Source organism: Abramis brama (assembly GCF_963993115.1).
Source record: "Abramis brama genome assembly, chromosome: 18".
Classification (NCBI taxonomy): Eukaryota; Metazoa; Chordata; class Actinopteri; order Cypriniformes; family Leuciscidae; genus Abramis; species Abramis brama.
Window position 1 is genome coordinate 26,641,307 of NC_139980.1, and position 18,607 is coordinate 26,659,913.

General features: G+C 36.6%; 1 protein-coding gene across 1 annotated transcript in view; it reads left to right on the forward strand.

Annotated features, from left to right (window-relative positions):
• Window positions 1–18,607, forward strand: part of galnt14 (UDP-N-acetyl-alpha-D-galactosamine:polypeptide N-acetylgalactosaminyltransferase 14 (GalNAc-T14)) — a 48,890-nt gene that overhangs the window by 15,773 nt on the left and 14,510 nt on the right. Inside the window, exons 3-8 of the mRNA XM_084090622.1 lie at window positions 6,713–6,811; window positions 12,039–12,106; window positions 12,780–12,845; window positions 15,650–15,771; window positions 16,752–16,839; window positions 17,121–17,205. Coding sequence (XP_083946748.1) covers window positions 6,713–6,811; window positions 12,039–12,106; window positions 12,780–12,845; window positions 15,650–15,771; window positions 16,752–16,839; window positions 17,121–17,205 — 528 coding nt within the window. The remainder of the gene's footprint in view (window positions 1–6,712; window positions 6,812–12,038; window positions 12,107–12,779; window positions 12,846–15,649; window positions 15,772–16,751; window positions 16,840–17,120; window positions 17,206–18,607) is intronic.

Sequence of the window (18,607 nt, forward strand, 5' to 3'; positions counted from 1 at the left end):
ACACACTGTTGCTTCCAAATATACTTGAATTTTTTAAGCTCACTGGAAATGTAATGCTTACAGGGATTCACAAGAATTTTCATGTATTGTCTTTCACTGTTGTCCCAGACACATCAGGACATACAAATATTTACACTACAGACATAATACTGTCACATGCGTTTCTGACTACCTCGTGTATGAGAGATCAGTTAAATCCAGGTCTAAACAGGGTCAAAGTCTTTTATTATAACCGAATAATCTTTTATTTGCATTCCTTGAATAAACAAGAACTTTCATCATAACATGCTCAACATCATTGCTTGGGTTCATAAATAGGAAAATAAGGAGTCATTTAAGTTTTTGTTCTTAAGTAACTAGCATAAGCCCAGATTAAATCTGTAGATTTTTTATGCCTTTCTGCAAAATAAATGCAAGTTCTTAGTTTGAATCTCTTTTTTATTAGATTAAAATTAAAATATGCATATTCCAATTTTTATTATTATGTATTATTTATTTATGTATTATTTTAGTAGCAGACTAGGCTTTATATTGATTACAGTTAAGTTACAGCTTGTAACAATAACAAATAACTAAAAGAACTTCATTGGAGTTTAGAAAACATCATACGCTGAGTTTTCTGAAAATTGCAGACATATTTTATAAGGTGGACCACAGACCCACTGTTTTTTCATCAGATAAAATTATTGATGAATGTGCCTTGTCAACTAAAACCTAACCATGGGTTATTCTCAGTTGCACAGTCTCCAAAAATATGCAGGTATATGTCAGGTTTATAGGAAATCATATAGAGAGCTGTTGGGACCTCTATAGCAGTGCAATATAATTCTCTATAAAATAATTCTTGCAGGGGCTGGGAGACAGTAGAGAGAATCTCAGATAAAAGGTGAGGAGGCGGCTCATTATGCAGGCCCAGTGCTCTAATGCGATACTCTCTCTCTCTTTCATGGTGTCAACTATTTTCTATGTAGCCCTCGTTTCTTCCTTCCTCTTACATGACTCAAATGCCTTTGTAATTACAGTAGGAACACCACACTCATTGTTCATTCCGTTGTTGACCAGTAGCGCAATATTGAAATTTCCAGAGAAATGCAATCAAAGTGCCAACTTTACCTCTTAATTAACTTTAGCTGAAATTGGACAAACAAAGGATAATTCTACCGTTCTAGCAGGAGCCACTGTTTGACTGTGGCTTTGGACGCCAGTATTGACGCAAGGTTTTTGTTGACTATATTTAGTCAATAAATAGAACCTTGCAGGATTTAGATTTTCACTTTTAACAAGCTTCTATTGAATCTTGGTGCATTTTCTCATACTGCATGATCAGATTAGAGTACATTAAGCAACCTTACATGGACCATCCACACTGAACATTTTCTATCAGTTTACACATTCCTTCAGGTGTCTTCAGACGAGCTTAGTCCTATCAGTATGGGGAAGGCAAAATGCTGAACTGGAAGAGCATTCAGTCAAATGCAGAATGAAACTCTGACAGCCATCTGTGGCAAGACCCTGGTCCTTTCACTTAGCCTGGTGCCTGAACCTCATTTTGCTTCAGAGAAAAGAGCCACCAGCAGAGGAAATTAGCATGAACCTCAATTCAGAAGGACTTTCGTGTCTCAAGGGCTAATAACAGATAAGCTCAGGCACCAGGAGCTTTGCAAATGTTGTTCATCAAAGCTGCCATTTATTCAATTCAAAAAGAGGCTTCCGAGTCACCGTGATTTAAACAGCAGGGATGGGGTGGAAAATAACCATGGCAAAAATGGCCTGTAGTTTTTAAGATTACTAAAACACAGCAGTCTGACTTGATGAATTTCTTTGAAAGACACTCACGTTTTTACTGAATACTCTGCACCTTCTTGCAGAAAGCAGGATATTATCAGGATTTCCAATTTTACATTGTTACATTTTATACAACAGTTAGTTTCAGGCCTTGAATCCTCAAATGACTGGCCAAATAGAGTGCTGATAACAGTCCAACAGCACCCGAACTTAAGCCTTGTTCAGACTTTCTGTCCAAATCCGATTTTTGTGCATATCCGATTGGAATCCGATCATATTTAGCAATTGTGAACAGCAAAAAATCACATGAAATCTGATTTTTACAAATCCGTTTAAAGCTACATTCATATGTGGTTTTTAAATCCTATTCCAATCTCATTTCTGACCACTCGACCACTCGGAATTCATGCAGCTTAAATGTGCACTTTCTCACGCCACGTAAAACGTAAACACATCAGACGTCGTTGCAGAAACAAGATTGCATTGTGTTGGTGTCAATGTGCAGGTCATACAGAAAATTATAATATAATGGAGACATCTCTGTGGTCCAGTGATTAGATGTCTTCACTTCGTTCACTGCACGGAATGAAGCCGCTCATGCCAGCCTCCGTTTCTGTTAGGGGTGGGAGAAAAAATCGATCCATCGATGCATCGCGATTCTCTCTCCAACGATTCTGGATCGATTCTGAGAATTTCAGAATCGATTCTGAGCTTAGTTTTTAACCAGATATGCGATGACGCTGAGTTTGCTTTAGAAACACCCGTAATCTGCTTTCTTCCAATTCCTCACACACATACATACACCAATCAAACTTTCCTTAAAATAATCTTTCATAAGTTCAGAAAGGTTGAAGCAAATTACAAGGACATTCACAGGCTTCATTGCACAGGATGCGCTGTGAGAGACGCGCGCTTTGTTTGATGTTACGTTACACTTGAAGCGTGCTGTCTCGCCTTTTGGTATTTTCCTTACAAATGCTCTACGAAGTCATCATTTATGTGTTTTGGAATGCAGTGGACTTGTATATTTAAAATATGAACCTGACTAACAGAAGGCTGCTTTCAATTTCAAATGCTGACACGCGCGCTTTGTTTGTGTAGACTGCTCGCGCATGCGGCTGTGCGACTCCGTGTAAGTGGTTTAATATACTTGTGCAAAATTAACGTAAACACAGCCAGTTATGTCTTAAGGGATTAAACGGACAGGACAAACCACTTTACTTCTTATATTTCAAAAGAGATCCGTGCGTGAATGCAGCTTAATAGATCTCCCGCAGTCTATGATGTCATAGTAAAAAACAACAGTAAAGTAAAGATGAAGAAAAATCAGATAAAGAATCATTCTGGAATTGGATCGGATCGTGAGGTGACTAAAGATTCCCACCCCTAACATTTACATACTGTGAATCGTTTTTTTGAATCGAGAATCGTTTTTGAATCGAAAATCGATTTTGAATCGAATCTTGAGCCTAAAAATCGATATCGAATCAAATCGTGACATTTTCTGAATCGTGCACCCCTAGTTTCTGTCGCTGCTTTATTAGTTTTCCAGCACTGCAGCTACACATTGTCATATTCTAAGACAACAATGCAAACCCCTCCATGTGGTTTTTGGTTTAGTCCTACCAACTTAACGCCATTGCTGTGGAAACCAACTTCATATCAATATTCCGCAAAACGAAAGAGAGTCACGGAACACACAAATCAGGTCTGATCAGTTGCAATACACAGTCTGGACAGTCAATCATGTAGATTAGATTTCAATCTGATACACATATAATCGGATTTGGACTGACAGTGTGAACAAGGCTTTAGTGGCAGTGACTCTTTCTGCTGATTAAGTGCTGGTCTTTATAAGTGAGTAACTGAATCATTAATTCAGTTGATTTGTTCAAAACACTTGTCTTTCAATTCCGAATCAAGTGACTGTCTTTGTAAGTTATTGAATCATTTATTTAACCGATTTATTCAAAACCTTGATTCTTTCAAGAATAATACTAGTTGACTGTCTTTATAAGTGAGTCATTGAGTGAGATGAATACATTTGAATATATGACTGTCTACATTTTGTAAACTTGTTTCATTCTAACAAAGCAATTTTCCTAGATGTCCACATTTGGCAGAGATTCGACATTTAATGTTGTAAATCTACCTTCATTTCTTGATGAATGCAGGACTGGACCCTTTTATAGCCATTTATGAGTGAAATGTTACTGTAATTCAGTTGTATTGTGAGTTATGGCTGCTGTATAATGACATTCAAATAGCCTACATGCAATGGTGAAACTATGAATTTGTAAATCAATACAGTGTTAGCAACTGCAATCGATAGATCTCTGCAATGATAGGAAACCATTATACTGAGCACCCCAGACATTTTTAACATTGCAAGGACGCTGTCATGAAAAATTAAATAGATGTAATTTATTCAGGTGAATGTCATCTGGCTTGTCACTGAGTCACTGAAAATGTACTCACATGACAGGACACTGACATTCTGATATATGTAATGAAACAGTTGCAGTGTTTATTTTCTGCCTTCCAGAAACATAATTGACCATATTTCTTTGATGCTTTTATGACTTACATTTTAGGCTTCATATTAGAGTAGTGTAATTTTTTCCTCTAATTAGAGTCAACCCCTCTGTATCTGCTCCCACTGCTCAGTAATGATGGGCATGTGCATGTGGCAGGCCTGAGAGGAAGTGCCTCAGATCATCAGCAGTAGCCAATTAGACACCAAGGACAGTGTCCTCACACTAGCATCCTTCCAAATCAAGCACAGACTCTTTAAACTGATGATCTCATGCTCATTACTTGAAGAACCATGATACAGTATCTCCAGTTTTCCCTCTTGCTTCATGTTAGGTCTGCACTGCCTTATCAAGAAGGCATTCTTTTTGGATATTTTGATACTGTTTATTTCTCATTGTAGCTCAAGCTTAATGAAAAGCATATTGCCTCCTGGGCCTTTCTCACTCGCCAAGGTTGGAGCAGTGTCACTCAGTTCCCTAGAGCTCTTAGACATCCTATTGTGTGTATAACAAAAGGAGCACCTGAAGGACGTTTGCATCTCCACAGAGCATCTGAGACATGAATACATATTTTCGTAATAAACTTCCTCGTCGGTTCCTATCATTGTTCTTCGTATATCAAACAATAAAGCATATGCAAAGCATGCAGAGCAATTACTCACTAGAGCAGCTTATTTAATTAGCTTTTCCTGTCTTTTCCTATTTGTCATATGCACTATTTTCATTGGTGTGGCCATATGTTGTGATTTTGTCCAGCAGTAGCAATCTTAAGGAGAACGAGCTGTATATATCATAATGAGAAACGCTAAGACCAAATTCCCAGTTCCCAATTTTCTCAGGGACACATCCATCATTTTAACGAAATATCAAGTACACAGCAAAATGCTTCCCCTCTCCCAGATGTTGTTTTCTGACAGAAACCCTAATGATGTTCTGTGTTTTGCTGTTTAAAGCATCCCCCTATCTCAAAAGACCTTGGGCTATAGCTGCATTGAGCGATGGATCCCGCTCCCAGGCTGGCTTCAAACAGCATATAAAGCTGTGAACGCAGCCCTTAGCTCATAAAGTGTGTTTCAGGCTCATCTTACTGTATTGATGAATGAATAAGCAAAAGCAGGATATATATGTACCTTATACCAAAGCAAATTTATCATGACTGTTTAACCCCCAAAAGTTTTGACATTAAATGTAAATACATCTGCACTTCACAGTATGTGTTGCTCCAACAGAACACTGATGCTCTGATTAAACCATTTTTTGTCTAATGAATGGTGAAATCTATATCACGTTCTATTTCACAGTTTGACTCAATATTTAAATGATCGCATTAGAGTGAAAAGAATATAAAAAAGCCTAAATTACGCTCTGCTAAACAGTCAATTTCAGTCATTTTCAATAGCAGGCTTTCCAGACAGAAATGATTCCGGGTTCCAGGTTTCCAGGTTCTGGAAATGATTTTGCCATTAATTTTTTCATAAGGAGATTAAAGAAATCTTCATTTAAAAAGTTCTCAGTCATAAATCAAACCAAAAGACATGCTTTTTTGGGCGTTAAATAATGGTGTAAATACCAGTAAATTGACTAGCGTAAACCTTAGTAAATCACCTTGCATGATTCATTTAAATACTCTCCTCCCATAAATTTTGCATCTGAAAGGGAAACTCCTATGCATATGCAATAAGTTCAGCCGCAAAAATAATCCTGTCCACGCCTTTTCAGTGCAATTTTTTTCACTGTGTGTCCCTGACAGTATTTTTTTAACGCCAAAAGAGCTTTTGCGCTGGAGTAAGCTGTTAGTAAATCTGGCCATATGCGTTAGGCCTATATATACTTAGCTGGTCATTTTGATCTTTAGTTTTTTTCTTGACACTTTTTACAACCAAAACCTAAAGTCTGCAGGGTAATGGTTGGTGTTTACCGCAAGTCAGAATGTTCATCCTCAAAACAAAGTGCTTTTTGCTGGCCCACTCCTCCTGCTGTTGGGGTGAAGCGAAAATGCTATTTATTTTTAATCAGATCCTCCATTATTGATGCTCCTGCTCCTCTGGGTTCTGCCTGCTGTCCTTACCATTCTAACCACATGCTCCCTCTTCCTCCACACAATGGGGTGCTGTTGGCCTGTTAACACAGGCAACATCTCTCTTGACCATGGCCCCTGTTTTATATTGTCTATTCTTAAATGCTCACTGGTTACTAAACCACCTTAAAAACAGTTGCTTTACGCATCTCAGCAGTTTCTGTTGTTCGCCATATGCTTAAGGGCTGCCTTGACCTCCTTTAAATTTGATAATTAAGTATGTGTAAAATTAGCAAATGTTTTGCCACACGTTAAACTTGATGCTTAATTAGTACCACAGAGTCTCATTATTTTGACTCCCTCCTGTCTCTCCCAGGTGTACAACACTGCACTATGACCCCGACCTGCCATCAACCACCATAGTGATCACGTTCCACAATGAGGCACGATCTACCCTACTGCGCACAGTTATGAGGTAAGGCTTGGACATTAATCCATCTGTTCCATTCTCATGCGTATTTGTTCTTTTTTTTCTTGTGAAAGAAAATGTACCTTTTATCCCCAATTGTGCTACATAAAACTAGGCACTATTATTTCCTTTCCCCTTGTTCAGACAAAATATGCAAAAAGTGTATCTTCAGGGGTACAACAGCCAGGGTTGCCAGGTCTGCACAAACAAACCAGCCCAATTGCTAATCAAAACTAACCCAAAATTTGCCAAATCGCGTTCGGGGGTAGTTCCCTGATAAAACTGACTTTCCGGTGGGTAAAAGAAAACCACTTTAACCCGTGCATGCACTACACAAACAACCCGTGGCAACAGTGTAAAAGTAGCCCAATTTCTCCAATAGTATCCAGTTACAGAACCGCAGACTTGGCAACACTGACAACAGCTTTTCACTGTGGAAGTACCCTCAAAGGACATCTTCGTATGTTATTTACCACTAAAACTATTTCTTCACTTCACTTCCAATCCTGGCCTTTGACCTACTGTAGGTTGATGGAGCACTGAGCAAGTCTTACTGTAGCTGGAGGTCAGGGCACATGTCAATATAGCCTCAGTCTAGCTTAGAGTAGGCCACAAGAGACAAGGAGTCCATTTTAATCATCAGTTCCCTAAGCAGTTATTTTATTGGAGTAAAGCTTTGTGCATCTTTTGTACATTATTTTCCAAATCTTCTAATTACCATAAAGCAGACGTATTAATACTAATATCTACTTTGTAGTATTTATACTTTAGATTTTACTTTAAATTTATACTTTTAGGTTTGTAAGTATTTGTTGGACTGCCTTAAATTTATGTTGAGTTAAATAAAAAATGAAAAAAAAAAAAAAAGTTTTTCACTAATGAGAAAAAAATTAATTTTTATGAAAATAATGTCACAATGCAAACACGTCAATGGATAGGTTTTGTTTTCTTAATGGTCCTAGAAATATTAGGGTTGAGTATTGTCAAATACCTAGGATATGAATTAACATGAATAAAAAATATTGATTCAAGCACGTATCAATGCAATAGATGCATTTTCTGTATGCTAACTATAATATGAAAATTAAAATATAATTTATCGGTACGACTTCACAATAAGGTAGTTAATTTAGTTAATTACTGTGCATTAAGGCGAGACACGGCAGGCAAAAACATCGTTTTGTTTTTTTACTGGTCAATTTTGAGATTTTTGGATATTTGTGTTCAATAACATGTCTTCTTTCAGACTTGTGGTGAAAAAAAGTCCGAAATACACATTTAGGTCTTTATTTTATTACACTTTGTCTGTTTGCGTCTGTAGATTTCTCATAAATTCAACAAAAGTTGGCGTTCTTAATCAACATGCTGCTCCGCGATTGCTGCCGGCACCCTGTCATCACATGCACCATTAGGAAGCTCTCTCTCTCCTGTACAATCCTGTCGGATCCAAATATGGTCATTTCCTTTTTATCAGCAACCAATCGTGAAAGTAAAAGGGCTGAATGCGCAATCTCATTGGCTGATGATAAATCTTTAAAGCCTGTTTTCTCAAAATGACTTTTCTCTCATACTCCAAGTCCGAAATCTCCACTTCAGTAGCACCTATATACACCAAACTTAGACATTTACAGAGGGATTTGTAAATATATTATTCCTAGCCTGATTTATATAACATTTTATTCCAAAAAACATGGCGAAAATCATTTTTTTAAGGCTATTGGCAGTATTTTCTGAATATACAAAAGTAGATATCCATAAATCCCTCTGTAATTTTTTTCCATCTAATATGTGAACACAATGAAAAAATAATTTTTAACCTGGCTTTATACAATATTCAGATATGCAAATGAGCGCATATTTAATTAGATATGGCCTAATTTGCATATTTAAACATTAAATTACAGAAAACTTGTAATACATTTTTTTTCTCATCTTAATGTAGGTAATCAACTGGGAAAGTTTCATGGTAATATCTGCTAGTTAAAATTTTTACCCTATTCACCTGTAGTGTCTCGCCTTAACTAATATTAACAAAAACAACTTTTGATTTTAAAAAAGTAGCCTATTAGTAAATGTTGAAATTAACATAACAAAGATTAATAAATGCTGTAGAAGTGCAGTTCATCATTAGTTCATGTTTACTAATGTAGTTAACTAATGCTAAGTAATGAAACCTTATTGTAAAGTGTTACCAATTTATATGTTTTTTGGGGTTGAAATATGATTGCATTAGCAGTATCCAGGTGCAGTTTGGCTCTTGAGGCTGCGGTGAAGCGATGTGATGTGAGGTGTTTTGCCCTCGAGTGTGTGGAATCTAAATTACTCTCATCACACATTAGTCATGGCAGCTCTTGTACACAACAGAAATGACTTTCGCCCTGCTTTAACCCTCAACCTTTGTTAAAGTTACCAACCATTCAACAATATATTTGACAATAATGTCAAAATATGCTTTTGACTGACTCAATTTGCTAGACACCTTGTTGTCAAAGCTGTATTAAACCTTATTTTTCAATGACCTATTCCCTATGGGTGGAATCTCTCTCTCTCATGCACATGAACACTCAAACATCCCTTCTCATGAATGCTCTCATAAACTAAACATTCACACAGAGTGGGTTTGAAGTTTAGACCCCAGGCAATTTTTGATGGGTGTTGTTGATGACAGAGGTTATTACTACAGGGGAGTTAAGAGGTGGAAGAGAACTTTCTGGAGCATTTCTTGGTTTCCTCAGACTGTCCTTGCAGCTACGTATCAGGCAAAGGAGAGAGAGCGAGAGAGATATGAGAGGAGGTATGCGGAGAGGCTGTTTGTTTTTCTTCACCCCTCAGGTATAGTGAGGTCAGAACAGACCTTGGCGACATCTACAGAACACAGGCGCTATTTCCTCCTGTCTCAAGATGAGCAATTCGTACTGTAGACTAAAAAAAGCAGTTCAGGAAATAAATAAGAAGGGACATGAATTTATTTGCCTGATTGTCCTTAAAAACATTTAACATTCCTGTCAGTGTGATGGATGACAAGCAGCTATGTTGCATTATTTGCATCTGAAAGCAGCACAGATTTTATGCTAACTTAAAAAATTTGGGACCAAAAATTATTCAGACACTTTGACTTGACCATGTTTTGCTTAACTGTTTTTTCTTTAATTGCTAATGTGACCTTTTTACACCACAGTCTGAACAAAATTAGGCATTGCTTGGTAATTGGTTGACCTAAATTGGTGTTATCTCATTGTGTACTTAAATTTAACAGCTGACAGCTATACAACCTAATTCGTTTGTGAGACAGTCTAACCAAAGAGAGTCTAACCAAAGTCTAACCAGATGGCCAAAACCATATATAAATTGGTGGAATAATTATTTATTCAGATTATTAAAAACAAAAAAAGTATCATATAGATACTTTCACCATTTTATAAAATGAATGAGTTACTTCTTTTAAAAACATTCAATTATACATAGCAGGATACACTATATCTTTCAACATGGCAATACATTACATTGGTCATATCATATCATGTTTTTATTTTTATGGCAGTAAATAATGTTTTTTGCATACATTTTGAAAAGTATTTTATATTAGTAAGTTCAAGAAAAATGTGAATCCTCATAACTGCTTTAAAGTAGAAAATGAGTTGCAGTAACTTTTTTGTCAATGTGTTTTACCAAATGCTGCACAATTTAGAGCCACATTGACTGGTCCAGTTGTCTGACCCTGTTTTATAGTTCGGATTGGTTTCAAAGCCTCGGTTGGGCGTCATAGCCAATGCGCTATACCCTGCTCCTACAAAGCCACCTACGAAACTAAAAATCAATAGACTGACATTCACTCCCACAGTCAGTACAGCAGTCATAGGAAACAGCAGCAGAAACTGGTGTTGAAAGTGCTTGGATTTTTAATTAGTCTTTAAGCAGGTGTAAAATGATAGGAGGGACAGTATTCCACTTCAATCAAAACAAATCAGCGAGCAAAGTTATTGCCACTTGAAAGTAAAAATAACTCAATGAAAAGCAGTTAAATCCATGTAGTATGTATTGGCAAAATGGGGGGTACGTCTGAAATGTGACGATCTTAAAGCTCTGTAGAGATTCCAAGTGAATCTGAATTGTGCATGTGTTTACTTGTGTATGTTAGCGTTTGTATCTGTGCGCATGTTCAGTACAGGGAGTGCTGAGATGAATGTGTCTCACTGACTCAGACATGTGGAAACATACCTGTGAGGTGAGCGTGAGTGCAATGCAATCAGTCACCTAGCGTGAGGACAAAGAAAAGAGGTTTAGAAGAGGTCTGTGCTCTTCAACTGCACAGCACTGCATCTCCTCCATACCTGGCAACATAACTGTTTATCTATTTCTGGCGAAATGGCTACAACTGGTCTGAAACAACTGCACATTTTTTTGTAGTATTATATAACACTATTTCTGAAGATATATAGTCAATCTAATAGTAAAACAAATTACTTATTAATAATTAATTTTGGTATACCTAATAAGGCTTTCTCTTCAGAAATGGATCTCATATGTTAAACTGGATATGAAGTGTCAGCCATAAAGAACTCAGCAGTAAGTTATGGTGTATGTTTTGAAATGAAATTAAAGTACTTCTGCTGTATATATTCTTTTTTTTACCATGCAGATTGTCATTTGAGATTTTTTAGAACTTTCTGTATGTGAATAAACTTGCCATTGTTATTACAGTTTCTTACAGTATTACTACAGTATTTTAAATACAAATCTGTGTAAATATGTATATAGACCTTTTTAGTTTTTTTAGTGTTATTTACATACTATTATAGTATTTATTGATATTTTGAATCAGCTTTTATTTTATAATTTCAGTTTTCAAGTTTTTGTAATTTTGTTATATGCTTTTTTTATTTTTTTTGAATTAGACTTTTTATTAATAGAATATTTCCATTTAGCTTAAATGTATTATTATTTCTGTTTTTAGTCATTTTAGTACTTTACTTTAAACTTGATTTCAGTTACAATAGTAGGCATGGCAACATTTCTTATTGTCGTTTAAGTTGTTCATCTAATATTTATATTTTATTTTATTTCAGCTATATTTCAATTGCTGAATTAAAAAAAAAAATGTTTTAGTTAACAATAACAGCACTGATATAGACCTCAAGAAAGATTCATTTTATAGCTTACAGCCTAAAGAAATTTGTATAACAGTTTTCTGCTGGACAGAAATTCAGACCGTTTTAATTCTGTTTCTCTTCAGTGTGTTGAATCGGACTCCTGTGCATCTGATTCATGAGATCATACTGGTGGACGACTTTAGTGAAGATCGTGAGTACCATCACTGTGTATTACAGCATTTTTCAAATTATATACTGTATGTTAGAAATAAAGTACAAAATTCATATTCTAATGTCATGACTGCACTCTTTAGTTACATTAATATATTTGATTAATATTTTAAATAAATAAATACATTTACAGTCAAACCAAAAATTATTCAGACACCAGATAATTTTTTACTAGTGGGTGCAGGACACTATAGTTAATTGATGTAAGTGAGGATAGCAAAATAAAGTAAACTGTGACATATTACCGTTATACCGCAAAATTCTTCATACAGTGGACTACCACCAGTAACATTTATTTGACCTGACCATGTTTTGCTTAAGTGGTTTTTCTGTAATTGCTAATGTGACCTTTTTACACCACAGTCTGAACAAAATTAAGCATTGCTTGGTAATTGGTTGTCCTAAATTGGTGTTATCTAATTGTGTACTTAAATTTAACAGCTGACAGCTATACAACCTAATTCATTTGTGAGACAGTCTAACAGAAGTATGGCCAAAACCAGTGAATTATCAACTGATTTGATAACTCTTAAGTTCTTGTCATATTTATTACCATTTTCTAAACTATTGCGAATAAACTGTGATAATGTGAGAAATGTTGAAGGTGTCTGAATAAATTTTGGTTTGACTGTAAATCTATCTGTTCTTTTCAGCAAATGACTGCCTTCTTCTCACCAAGTTGCCCAAAGTAAAGTGTTTTCGCAATAAACGCAGAGAAGGTAGGCCTCTGATGACGTCTCTGTCACTCTCCCTTTCCCTATGAATTATGTGGTGTCTGTCAGGAGTTAAGAAGTATCCATCATCCATCCTGTTCATAGTACAGCTCTCCGTTGTTTGCCCAGCTAGGCATCCCCTGTGGCATCAATAACCCATAGATCATTTTCAAAATCCTCAGCCATGTGCTGAATGGCATAGCAGGCTCACTGGGCCAAGGCTGGAAAAAACTTGGGAAAGGCACATTAGCAAAAAAAGTGCCTGAACCTTGTCGCCAATTTGTGGTGTCTTTCAGGAGTTAATAAGTAATGAGGCACATGAAACAGGAGTTCAACTGAACTTCATCAATCTTGTGTACTCATTCACTTCCGTTCTCCCCCAACTTGCGTCATTACACAACAGTTTAGACTTCCTTTTCAAAATAGTCCCAATATAATTTTACGCACGAACACAACAAATTAAATATTTCATTTTGGTCTGGCAACATGCCTGTTTGTAATACCATCCAGATTCTAAAAGCAGCTGTTTGATTTTCGCCTGTGTGCTTGGCGAGTGTTTTTAACAGCAGGTGGTGCGTTACTGGGAGGGTGACTGAACAGACTGTGAAGAAGATTACTGCACATTGACTGAAGCTCTGGTCTGTGTTTCACACTTCCTTACAGTACATGTACCGGTTGCACAGGTGGAAAACAGAGCATACAGTTCCCCCGCCACGCACTCGTGCTGTCATCCGTATCTTTCCATTCAGATGAACAGATATATTGAGTCTAGAGGGTGATGGAACATGGATTAGTTGGCAAGCAGCTCGCATAGACATAGATTTAAACTCTTGATTAAAAAAAATAAACATTTAAAAGTCCATTTGTAAGCAGAGCATTTCGATGTGCATCTAACTGAAAACATTGGTCTTAAACCATTATAGCAAATATTGATTTTGCCACTGCTGTTCAGCCTGTGGCAGATTTTATGTCGACCGTTGTTCGGAATGGCTGTCCAAGCCCTTAGAGATTGACTTTGGTTAAAATGCCAACTTAATGTTTAATGAAATCCTATTAGCACGGTTTAACAACATTATGGATGTTGAAAGGTTAAGTCATCTTTATGGCTGGTTACCTTTTTGGTAAATTAAGCTGGTCAAGCTTTACATAAATGTCCATGTCCAATTTGGATTTAAATTTCTCATTTAGTTTATTAGCACTATGCTTTTAATGTCACTGGGCCAAAATGCATTCAGACGTTAATAACTGGATTTTCATACTCTCTGACAGTAATATGAGTAGGGCCTCCTTGGGCAAAACTCGCTGCCACAATGCAAAGGTGTTATGGATGATTGCAGGGTGCTGATATGTGGTTTATAAGGTGTTCTCAGCAGTGGTATTTTAGTATTATTTATATACTATTATTGTATTTATTCATATTTTTAATTAGTTTTTTCATTATTGTTATTTTCAGTTTACAATTTAATTTCAGTTTTAAATTTGAATTGTTTTATTATTTCCTTTTGTCATTTTTTTATATTTCTGTGTAGTTCTAATTTATTTTTCATGCTTTAACTTAAACTTGTTTATTTCAGTTAGTTGCCAAGGCAAAATTTCTATGATTGAACATTTTTTAATAGTTTTAGTTAACAATAACAACTCTGGATCTGAATGGTTGCTAAGCGGTCAAAGTTCCCCCAAGTTGCTGTGATATTCTTCTCCATAGATAAGGCTTGATTCCTTCCTTCATTTTAAATTGGTTTATTTTCTAATTTCATCTTCTGCCAGGCAAAGTCCAATCCCTAAGAAAAGTAATTGTGCAGCTCTTCTAAATAAGATGCAAATAAGCTAATCAGTCGCGTCCCTAGCTAGTTATGCACAAAAGTTTAATACCAGGGCTTTGAAGTTCCCTAAACCAAAGTAAGAGCTAAGAGTAAGAGTGATGATAATATTAATAAGAATAATAATATAACATTCACTCATCACTGTCACCTAAAACTTGAATAAAGCAACATTGCAAAGTTCTTATTAGTAATGATAATCCACTTGCTGCCCCCTCCCTGTTTATTCCAGCGCTCCGAGGTTCCATTACACACTGTCACACATTGTCGCTTAGACAGCATTGATTAATGCATAAAACCCCTGTGCAGCCAACTCTGTACAAGAGAAAATTGTTAAAAGGTTTAAGGCATTTAAACCCCATTGTCATCCCGGAGCTACAAACAGGGTGTGCGGTTCTGCTATGTTAACTCTATTAGCTGTAGGTGAATGTAATCACTGCCGTTCACTCACTTTCTCTCTCTCTTTCATTGTCTGTCTTTCTCACTCTTTCTTTCCTTCTCCATCTGCCCAGCGCATACACAGAGGGGCCACACTGGCCCAATATGCATGCACACACAAACACAGCCTGCTCTCAACAACTCTGTAGAGGGTGCACTCACCCATCTGGAAAATACAGCCTTATTGAGGATGAAATGGGATTTTTAATTGGCTGAAGTTGCCATGCAGCGTGAAACTTTGCACGAGTCTTGCACGTTTACAATTATTATGCATCCTCAGTCAGGCTCTACCGATTTAACAGCCTTACTTTCATGGAAAAGCTTCTTGCTCTGATTCGATAATAACCATAAGGCTTTAATTGTCCCTTCAACTAATCAGATTTAAATGGCTCTTCTCATATCTTTTTCTGTGAATGAGATTGTTGAGATGAGAGTATTTGTCAGTTTAACCGGCTTCTCAACAGATGTAATGTGTTGCTCGAATTCTCCATTGCCCCTGAGCACCCTCTCTCTCTCTCTCTCTCTCTCTGTGTGTGTGTGTGTGTTTCACAGGACTGATCCGGTCCAGGGTTCGAGGGGCGGATGCTGCGGGAGCCGGGATCCTGACCTTTTTGGACAGTCACTGTGAGGTCAACAAAGATTGGCTGCCTCCACTGCTGCAGAGGGTCAAAGAGGTACAATTTTACACTCATTCTTATTGTGGCCGTGATCTTTTGAGTATTTTTGCCTGGCTTCTGTGGTATTGTCTCCTTTTTCAGTTCATTTTCAATGGGAGAGAGTCAGCAGGCAGAATTGAGGAGGCACTGAATGCAGCACCGCTTGCCAAGCACATGCACAGAAATCCTGCCGCTTTGTTCTGTCTGACTGTTAGCAGCACTGTCATCTGACATTTTGGCATATTTTAGCAGCAAAAATAAAAAATATTTTGAAGAAAATCTATATATAAACTTTTATTTGAAATATCTTAGTAGTGCACAACATTAAACGGCACACAGCAAAAATTGTATTTAGTTTTTTTTCACATCAATACAATTCTTTTCACAACAATAAAATGGTGATTTTATTCACAACCAATCAGCATTTAGCTTTTATTGGCACAAAAAACAACATGGAGGAGAACTGTTGTTAACTTTTCTGAGCACTATGACACATTTTATGGAGAAATAAATGTTAAAATAGTTATGTTTGATCACAAGCAAAGCTTGCCGTCTATTGTGTGGTGTGAAAAATACCCTTTAACCTGTTACTCAAGTGTGAACTCAGAACTCATATGTTAACTCAGAAGTGACAATATTCTCTTACCTAGAACAAAATGAATAAAATCACATTTCAAAATGCATTTCATTAGCAGTTTGAAGTAGTTTGAAAGCCTTTAGTGCTGACAAATCTCAAGTATTCTTTTCTTTCAGCTGGACTATTTTGTGAGGCATGAGAGGGTTGAGCGATGAGGTCAGAGCGTCTGGTGTAATGATGTTGGATGAGTGTGTGTGCACATTCACTCACTCTTAGTAACACAGATAATCCCAGCTCTCGCTGATTTTCCACCTCCTTTGTTGTGAAATCAAGCTGAACAGACAGAGAGTCGAGCCATCCACATACCCTTTCAAGTCTCTTGTGCTCTTTTGTCTCAATTTGTAATATTTTCATTTTTCAGGACCCGACCTGTGTCGCAAGTCCTGTGATTGACATCATTAATATGGACACGTTTGCCTATGTCGCCGCTTCCTCAGACTTGCGAGGAGGTAAAAACTGCAATTATAATCCTCCATTCAATGTCCCAGCCCTTACATCAAGGGGCGTCGGTCTTACTCCCCAATCAGCGGTGTCACCCAGAAACAAATCTAACAATTATCCATGATGAAAGCCCTGGCCTATCATCAGCAGTACACTTTAATCATCACCGCCACTACGGTGTACTGTATTATTATGACTCATAAAAATGTAAGTTACAAGAAATTAGAGCAAAAAGATCTTTATTGATCTCTCTGTCTTTCTCCTGTCTCTCCCTCCATCTCTGCCGCAGGCTTCGACTGGAGTTTGCATTTTAAATGGGAGCAACTATCAGCTGAAAAGCGAGCCAAGAGAGCTGACCCTACAGAGCCCATTAAGTAGGTGAAGAGAAGCAAAGGGGATAAAAAATAAAAAAAAACATTCTACTAAATGAGGACAGAGGTTTGGTCTAACATCTATTGGGCTTCATGTTTAGCTTCTTGTTTTTTTATTTGTTTGCTGTAAGTTCAAATTACTTTCTGAAAAAGCGTTTAAAAGGTTTAAAAACAACTTGAAATGGCATTCACATTTAATGAATGAGTGAAATTTTTTCTGTTTAAGTGAAACAGAAATTTCAGTTGGAAATATCCATCAGGGTTTGATTGAATCATGAATGGCGTTTGTTAGCATTATTGTTTGCATTTGGACTTAGGGTTAGCGGTTTTTTAAGTATTAAACTAGCACAATGGTTCTCAACTAGGAGGCCAGGGGACACTAGGGGTCCTCAGCAAGCTTCCAAGAGGGCCACAGGATGACTTAAAAGTATTTAAATTAATACATTATAATTTTATATTAAAATAATCTAACTTTAATCAAAAAATTTACTTCTAATCTAAAAACATTAAAAGAAGGACGCAACCCATATCTCACATCTAGGGTCCAGAATGTCATAGAGATTCTTTTCACTTGGACCAACAAACAATTACTTGTAAGTGCCCTTTAAACCACTCACAACACTCTAGCAACTGCAAAGCAACATGCTTAAATCACCCACAACACCTTAGAAACTGTATAACAATGCCCGGACAAAACAAAAAAATCTATTGGGTCTCATCTATTTTGAGATTTACTGTATGTTTGATTAGAATTATTTTGTATTATATCAAAATTTTATGAAGTGAATAATTTCAATCTCAGTTTGATGTACGGATTAGTTTCATTTCGATTATAATTGACGATTAGTTTTTTGTGATTGGTGAGAATTGGCATGGTCTCAAATACACAAGAAGAATGGAGCCTCTTTTACACTCATATCGTGGGGGCGAGTTTTACATGGGAAAGCATCATTTGCATTTTCTTCAGAAAATATAAAAATAAGTTGGTTAATATTATTTTCCTTCCTTGTGTGGCCTTGGTAGCAAAAAAACAAAGTTATTTCAGATGTGGAAAAATGTACTACATTTTAAATAAAAGAAACAATCAAAAATTCTTCAAAATAACATGCTGAAAATCATCCCTAGTTAGAGCAGGGGCATTTATTAGGAACGTATGTAGTATTTTAATTTCATGTCTTTGAAGGGAGAAAAGGGCGTTTGAAGCATTGATTTCCACAGAGAAGTTCAGTCTGGTTGATCATTAAGAACTGAGGAATTATATCATAATTAAAATATTGAGTTGCTATAAAATGATGTAATTCATCATTTTTGATTGTTTAAACAAAGCAATATCAACCTTTAAATCCTGGTTGTTTTTCCTTCTCCTCAATTGTCTCTCTCTCTCCTCTTGTTGTGGTGTAATCCG